The sequence below is a fragment of the Pteropus vampyrus genome, unplaced genomic scaffold (genome assembly GCF_000151845.1).
Source record: "Pteropus vampyrus isolate Shadow unplaced genomic scaffold, Pvam_2.0 Scaffold227, whole genome shotgun sequence".
Classification (NCBI taxonomy): domain Eukaryota; kingdom Metazoa; phylum Chordata; class Mammalia; order Chiroptera; family Pteropodidae; genus Pteropus; species Pteropus vampyrus.
This window is the reverse complement of record NW_011889008.1, coordinates 1,754,346-1,762,776: the sequence shown is the minus strand read 5'-3', so window position 1 is coordinate 1,762,776 and position 8,431 is coordinate 1,754,346. Positions and strand designations below refer to the sequence as shown.

The 8,431-nt window shown below is 50.7% G+C and overlaps 1 protein-coding gene across 1 annotated transcript in view; it reads left to right on the top strand.

Moving 5' to 3' along the window:
* The first annotated feature begins 1,545 nt into the window (after nt 1-1,545).
* RPTOR (regulatory associated protein of MTOR complex 1) overlaps nt 1,546-8,431 on the top strand; it is a 227,815-nt gene continuing 220,929 nt past the window's right edge. Inside the window, exon 1 of the mRNA XM_023519631.1 lies at nt 1,546-2,621. Within this exon, the coding sequence (XP_023375399.1) occupies nt 2,460-2,621 (162 nt within the window). The 5' untranslated portion in view covers nt 1,546-2,459. The remainder of the gene's footprint in view (nt 2,622-8,431) is intronic.

The following is an 8,431-nucleotide window of genomic DNA, read 5'->3' as shown; positions in this document are numbered from 1 at the left end:
TCCCAAGGTGACACACACCTTACGGTGAGGAAACTGAGTCTCACACAGAGTGAGTAGGTTTTCCCAGGTCACAGAGCTAGCTAGGAATGGACAGGTTTAATGCTGCTCCTTCTCTGTAGCTGTGGCTTCCTGCAAGAGTGCCTGGAGCAGAGTTACCTGTAGCCGAGGGGACCCTGGCCTTCAGCAGCCTGTGCTGCAGGCTGACAAGGCAGCAGCAGAAGTTGTGTGACATTGCCTTCAGGTGAGGACAGGGTCTTCTCAGGACCCCGTGGTCTTGAAGCTTTCTGCTGGTGACTGTGGGATATTATGCCAAAAAACACAGGGAGTAAGGAAAAGGAAGGTTTTAGCTTCCATGTGGGTTTGGATGACTTTGCTCTGAATTTTAAAGGAAGAATTGTGCTCACAGAGATATAATAATTGAGTGAATGTTTGAAAGGATAATGATTTAATCCAAGAACTTTGATTAAACACTTGCTATGTGCTAGCTGAGAAAGATCTGGGATTGCACTATTCACTCAGATATTGAAAGAAACACACAAAGGCCATCAGGATTTTGATGTGGACTGCCACATTGTGTCAAAGCCCTGGGAAACCACACTGAGAAACAGGGTATCTCCTAGAGCCCCGCCTGAGGTTTTAGACCGGTAAGCACACAGGGCTGCTAGATTTCACTCCAGCTACACAGAGATCATTGCTAGCATTACACGGGGGACTCACCGGATACCAGGCACCTTCACAGATTAATTTTATCCTTCAAAGGCGGATGTTATTCTCCCATTTTATAGCTGGGAAACTAAGACCGAGCTAGTTAAGGGATTGACCAAAGCCACAGAAACACAAAGTGATACAGCCGAGATTCAGAGCCAAGTGTGCCAGGGGAAGGGAAGAAGACACGCCCCGGCTCCCTGCCTGGCTTTGTCTCAGGGTCACTGTGTGTCTCACCAGACACGACATTTATTGACGGCACGCTGGTTCGGTTTTATGTTCCCTTTTGCACCTAACAAGTTCTCCACACAATGTAAAGAAGCATGCCTGCTGAAGTAGAGACTGTAATGCAGGAGGCACCCCTCCACGCATAGAAATCTGTAGCTCTTAGTTGTTTGCGATGAATCTCTTTCAAAATAAGAATAAATGGCTCAGAAAGTAAGATGGATTAAACATAAAATTGTAATTGTTGCAATTGTTTTTTCTCTTGGTGTTCCCTGAACAAATTAAAAAGAAAATCTAATTGATATGGTGAAAGATACTACGCGCACAAAAAAACCAAACCAAACCAAACCTAACAAAAAAACTCATATTCTTTTGTAATTTTATCAATGGTTTTTTCTGAAGCTTTTGCTGCCTTTTCAAAATCTGGAAGAAAACAGTAAGGAGGTCGATTCCTTTCATTCATTTCAGAAGAACCTTGGTCTATTTGTAATAATAAAAAGATTTTTCAAAATTAATTAAATTAACATAGTTTCATTTGTAGGATTGACTTTGGCATCATGCGGCGAACACACCGCAATAAACTCGGGAAAGCTGAATTGTGGTAACCATAGTAACAAAGTGGGGGGGAGCAAAAACAGCTCTCACCGCATCCCGGGAAGCGTGGACAACGCTCTGAGGTAGTTTGGCCGGTTAGGCACGCCGTAAGTCGCGATGCATGCTGGGTCTTGGCAATATGGCGTCCTCCTTGATGTGCTGATGAGAGGAGTTTCACTGTAGCTTCAAACCAGAGGGCAAAACTCCCCAAACCCAGTAACCCCACATTACCCGTTTTCTCCGCGGCTCCGTGTCGCCTGTTTCCCAGGACTCGTTTTCGGGCAGGAGAGCGCCACGGGGCCGAAGGTCAGGGCCGGCCGGGCCGCGCGGCCCCGGGGCTAGGGAGCCGGCTGCGGGCGAGCACGATGGGCCGATCCTGGCTCTGGTTGCAGCAGCTGCGGCGAGTGCGGGACCCGCAGGGCTGAGAGTGGCAGGAGGAGACCCGAGGCGCTCTGAACCTCTTCCTTTCGGCCGGAGACCTCAGCCCAGGCGGCGAACCGGCACCGAGAGCGGGCGGCCTGCCTGTCCTCGGATCGGCTGAGGCGTTGGAGGCCGAGAGCAGGGTCATCGTGAGGCCTCGAGTCTCGCACGCCTTTGACAGCTCGGCTCGCAGCCCCTCCGGGAACGGACGGCCTCCGGAGCAGCCAGGGGCTTGGGACCTGGGGCCGCGTGCGTCTGAGCGGACGGAGCTCCTCTGGCTGCCCGGTTCCCCCCCGGCTCTTCCCACCCCCTCCGACTTCCCGCTCAGAGTTCGGAAGAAGGACCTCGGCAGACTTTTTGCCCGAGTGACGGTCCCCGCACACTCGCCATCCATTTCTCTTTCTACTCCCCCTTTTCCTATTTCTTATTTCACCCGTTCTGGTGCACCCTAGTTTTTAAGGCTGGAGGTTCTTGAGCGCTTGCTGCCAAGGACTCCCCCACCCCCACCCCCCCTGATGGAGTCCGAGATGCTGCAGTCGCCTCTTCTGGGGCTCGGGGAGGAAGACGAGGCCGACCTTACAGACTGGAACCTGCCTTTGGCTTTTATGAAAAAGAGGCACTGTGAGAAAATCGAAGGCTCCAAATCCTTAGCTCAGAGCTGGAGGATGAAAGATCGGGTAAGTGGGTTCCGTCCGCGCCCCTTGGACCTTGATAGTTTTTCCAACGAAGAAAAAAAGTTTGGAGCCAAACGCGTGTCCTTGGGAAAGCTGCGATTTTTTTTTTTTCTCCCAGCCACATGTTGCAAGTCAACTAAAAAGCACAAACCATTTCAGACTCCAGTTTTTGGCTATTTTGGTTAGTAATTCACTGGATAGTGTTAATTCAAACTAAGTTCTGATTCAGATAATAAAAGTTAACAAGCAAGTTGGAAAATACAGCTTGCAAGTATTAACACGCTCTAGAGGAAAGACGACTTGAGATATAATACTTGTACCCACGTGGTTAATTAAGCTGCTGTGGTTAGTTTAACTTCCTTAGTCCAAGCTTGGCTAAGTGCAGAAGTCTCACAGTGTGCCAGGAAACAAGATTACTGGCAAATGTTCAGCTAGTAACAAATTAATGCAAAGTTATTTTAAAGTTACAATGAACTTCAACAATTTGTCTTGAATCCAGACTTTCCTCCTTTTATGTGGTGTCATGTTGCTGTAACTCGGAAACAGAATTTCTCCAGTAGCGGGGTTCTAGTATGATGGGTTGGAACTTGGGTCGAGGTTTTAGGAGGGTCCCCGTGGTGTTGGAGTGTGGACAGCAACTCACAAGCAGCTAGTAGTAGGAAAGAAAACGGCCAGTTTTGTTGGCTCTGTCCTTAATCAACTACCATCTGTTTCTGGGTCTCCAAAGCAAATGAGTGGGACTGTCTCATCTGTGCACACTTATTTGTATTTTTGTGATTTATTTCCTCTTCAAGACTGTCTTTATTTATTTGAACATTTCGGTGGTATAAGGGGGATAGTTGGGGTTACAATGCATTGTGATTGCTCTGGGCTTATGAATGTGTTTATCTGAGATTATCTTTCTTAGTATATGATGTCAAACATGTGTAAGGTTACCCTTATGGTAATTCTTGTAAGTCAGTCAGTGGTAACCAGTGCTTCAGTTATCGATTTGGCTTACTTTTTAAAGGTTAGGAAAATTTGTTTCAGCCCAAAGTGGTTTAAGGAGACCAAAAGAGATGGTCATTGGAAGAGACTGTATGCAGTCTGTTTCATGGCGTCTTTAGTAGCTTTTGTGGTTACTTGGCATACATAAAAAATTTTATTTTAAAGTTACTGTCTATCCATTTTTTAAATTCTATTCGGATGGCATTTTCTCCCCCTCCTTTTGAAATGTGGTTTCCTCTGCCATCCTGAACCCATGCTCAAACTATTAAAACTGATTAATGGATATATTTTTTGACCTTTTAATTAAAACATTAATTTGCGAGCGATCAACATTTCCTGATGAGCTTTTCAGAGGTTATTAGGAGAAAGAAGAGTTTCGAGAGCCCGAGTAATTACTGAGATTCCTACTTAGAAAAGAGCGGGGGTGGGAGGGGCAAAGTTTGCTGTATCTGACATTTGCAAATGTTGTGTGAGGAAGGAACTCAGCAGCTAAGAGTCTGGGTTCAGTGTGTGGGAGCTTGGGTCTTAGCTTCCTAGTAGTCTCCTTCCCCTGGTTAGGCCCAAGGGGACCTTTTCAGCACACCCTAGTAGGACGAAGGCTGCAAATTCAAATGATGACAAGGTTTGGAAGGTAACATAAGTGAATGAAACAGGCCAGATATAGGAAGAATCCTGACACAGATTCAAAGGTAAATGGCCACCGACATTTGACTTGTGTCTGGGTTTCGGGAGTGGGGATTGGGGAGCAGTGAGCACAGCCACTGGTGGGGTGGCGGGGGCTGGCCTTTCTCTTGCTCTTTTTTTCTTTGAGAAGAACTGGAAACCTTTAAAAAAAATTTTTTTTAATGTGAAGTATTCCAATTTCAAACATTTGGCATGATTCAGATGTTAAAAAACATGAAGCAGTCCATTTGTGGGGCTGCTTCTGGCCGGTGGTCACCCAGCTGTGGGTTCCCTTAGAGCAACTGCAGGCAGCCACTCTGGTACTAGGGGTCTGGAGCCCGCAGGTGTCTAGGCCGCGCTGTCTCCCTGTACTCGAGGGGCCTCCACAGTTGTAGAGCAGCAGGTGCTGGCCCGGTTGTCCTGTGCGGGCACCGTGCGGGCCCCGTGCGGGCCGCCCCCCGTGGGCCGCCCCCGGTGGACCGCTGACCGCCCAGTGCGCTCAGCCCTCGCTTCCTCCCACGGTCGAGGTACAGTTGCAGATACTTTCACTGATGTGTGTATTAGTGGTTACTTACTGCTGTCCTACTTATTGGGGTTGCTCAGGGTCCCTAAAACACATCCTTGCTAAAGTTCACCGGTGACTCCTGTAAGCGTTCTGCCGCTCAACATGTGTCCCCTTCGTGGAGTGGCACACACGGCCACTCTCGGGGGGACCCCACAGTCTTTGTTTTGAATCGGCCCTGGTTTTCAAATGCTCTATTATTCCGTTCTAATTACTAAGTTACTGTTAGTTTAATATGGTTATTATCAAGTCAGTTTGTTGTTTGGTTAATGCTGTGTGTAGTAAGCGATACAGATATGCATCAATGGCATTTGTGGCTTATAATTTTCAAAGAACCAGGCTTATTTGAATTACAGTTCAGCATGCGTTGTTCATAGACCTGTGGCTAGAACAGATGCTCCTGTCTCTGCTGCCCGTGGTTTACTGCCAAACTTTCTAGTTTCCACGGAGCTCCTTGTCCCGCCGGAGCGTGGGCCTGTGGGGTAACTGGTCTCTGGTGGAGCCTCTGCTTCGTGTAGGTGGGCGGGAAACGGGGAGCTCAAGAGCCATTGCTCCAAGAGGGAGCCCTCGGCAGATGTGCTGCAGCGACAGGGGAGCAGGACGTGTGGGTGTGAAAGGTGAAGCCTTTCCTGGACCTCCGGGCCTGGTCGCCCTGCCTTGGAAGCCATGCTCGGGGTGAGCCTGGAGGAAGCGGCAGATGCATTCACCCACGGCACGGACCAGAAAGGCTACACGGCAACACGTTACAACCCGGTTGCCCCCTCCCTTTGCTCACCTCCAGCCTCCTGGTCTCCTCCCGGTGGGCTGTCCCAGGGCACCGAGACCGCCCTCTCCCTGCGCGAGACCTGGGTGCTTCTCTCGTGTGGCCTCTGGGCCGCATGCCGCGGGCACCCCTGGCCTTCCTCCCTCGCCTGCGTGCCTTCAGGTCTTCCTCCGAGGTCTCTAACCCCCTCCCCAGACGCCTGTGCTGTTGGACGGCTAAGTGTGGGGGTGCCCGGACTTGGTCTTGGGCCCTTTGCTGGCCGATCCCTCCGGGCTCGTGATGTTAAATGCCACCCACGTGCCAGGGACTCTCAGACCCCGTCTCCAGCTCCGACCTGCCCCTGGAACCGGGTCTCAGACACTGAGTGGCCTGCTTGGCCTTGGTGTCCCCAGCGCAGCGCACTGTCGCCGCCACCCACTCGCTGTTCGAGCTGCACGTTCAGATTGCGCTTCTTCCTCTTCCCTTGCTCGCCGCCCCGGCCAGCCCATCAGTGGGACCTGACACCTCTGCCCCCAAAGCCTGCCCTACATTGACCGCCGTGGGCCTAGTCCAGGCAACCACCATCTTTCGTCTAGACGATTATAGTCATGTCCTGACTGGTCTCCCTGCAATTGTTTCTGCAGGGGGTGGCCAGGGGGCTCTCTCAGAAGTGTCAGTCACATTCCATGGCTTCCTTACGGGCCTCCCCGCTGGCTTCCCCAGTGCTCGCAGAAGGCAAACTCCGCGCCTGGTCCACAAAGCCTCCTAGTCCGACCCCACCTGTGTTTCCTGCTTCGCGGATAGAGAGGCCTGGAATCCCCTTCCTTCTGACCCTTGCACACCTGGCCCCCCTTCCCTTTGCATCCGGCCGCTAGGTCACTTCCCAGAGGGGCCTTCCCCGCTCACCCCACCCAGAGCAGTTTCCCGAGGTCATTCACGATCACTCTTTATTTCTCTGATACTTTTCTTTATGTTCCCACCCCCAGAACGGAGCTTTTTATCGTAAAGCAAGGACCTTGTTTATGCTGGTACTTAGGACAGTGCTTGGCACAGGGCAGGGACTCAGTGAATATGCCCGTTTACAAAGGGCGTCCGCACAGACGATGTCTTTGAAGACTCAGTAGCACTGTAAGTTAGTTCGGAATCATCTCCGTGTGACGGGTGAGGAGGCAGGCTGTAGTTAAGTGACTTGCCGAAGCGGCGAAGGTTACGTGGCTAGCGACGAGAGGAGGTGGAACTTGAGAAACAAAGTCTAGGTTAAAAAAACCAACCAAACAAAACTGTCACAGTGTCTAGACTGAAAAATCCACATCCAGAGGCCAGGGAGTCTAAAGCCGAATGCCCTGGGATGACGACTCGGCGGTGGCAGCCGTGCAGACGCGGACAGGGGACAGTGCTGGCTGCAGCGTCACCGTCATCAGTGTGCTGCGCGGGCCCGGGCACCCCTGACCCTTCCAGGGGTCCGGATGGTAACTGAAGACGTCAGTGGCCTTGCCTGCTGAGCTGAGGTGTGCACTAGGAGCAGTGGTGAACCGCTGGTTTCTGAGCGTGGACCGAGGGGGCGGTGCCCGCCGGACTAGTCGGCGGCGTCCGCTCCCTGCCGTGAGAAGCTCCGGTTCCACCTGAGTGCCCGTGACGGAGCCGCAAGTCGGTCTCATTATGCTGTGGCTCTTCGGCGTGTACCTGTTGACATTTTGTGCCAGCCTAGCCCTGCCCTGGCAGCATCGGGCGCTGCTTTTCACCGACACAGCCGGGCTGGCAGAGGCCAGTGGGCCAGCGCTGGGCATCCAGGCTCAGGCGCTTGGCAGACATTTTCTCGAAAATGAGCAAAGTGAGCTGTCACGTCGAGGAAACCAGCTGACACTGTGCATTTGTTGCCAGCGTTTTGGAAAACCTGCATCCGCCGCTGTGAGCTCTGCGGCTCCCAGAGCTTCAGGACTTTTCTGACGAGGTCATGGTGATGTTCACGAACGTGATCGTTTTGATAGTGTAGAGTGAAACGTGCCCACATTGGAACACCTGCATAATTCAGTGACCCTGCGTTTTCAAACGACCCATCCATATGACAGAATCATCTGTGGATGAAAAATCCATTCAAAGTTAGGCTGTGGGATTTCATCATAATAGGGGACGAAGAGTTCATTGCTATGGTTTCGGACAGATTAGATAGTCTATTTTATATTCCATTCAGATAAATTGATGCAAACCTTGAAGAAGCTGCCATTTGCGGAGTTTTGATGGAATATCGGAGGAGAGGGTTCTCAGCTATTTGGATAATCACCCTCTCCTGCCCTCTCCAGCCTCATGTGTTTGCGAGGCCAGGTTTTCCTCGTCGGCTTCAATCAGAACAGCGTGGCCTGACAGATTAGATGCGCAGTGCGGGAGCCCACCCGCCTTCCGTCAGGGCGGGCAGTAAAGAGATTGGCGAAAATGTCTAACAGGTTTTTGAAAAAGTTATTTTGTATAGGAATTTTTATTTGACTATGTAATGAGTTTATAATTTTTAAATGAATTCATAAAAATATATTTTTTTGTTTTAACCTCTAATCTGGAAAATACTGATAAATATAACTCATAAAAACACTCTTTGGGAGTCTTTAATAATCTTTAGGAGTGTAGAGGTGTCCTTTATCCAAAGGCTGAGACTTTTTAGTGTAGTTAAAAGACAGGGGGCGTCTAATTAGGAAGAAGGGCTTGACGGAAACAGGCACTTGGCCAGAAGTATCAAACAGCGACTTGACCTCAGAAATTGGCTAATAGACTTAGAGGGGGCCTGCTACGCCCTTTCCGTTCTGAGCCTGTGCTCGCGGGTGGCCCGAGTGACCGTGAAGGCGGCTGCCCTGCATGGAGCGCGGAGTC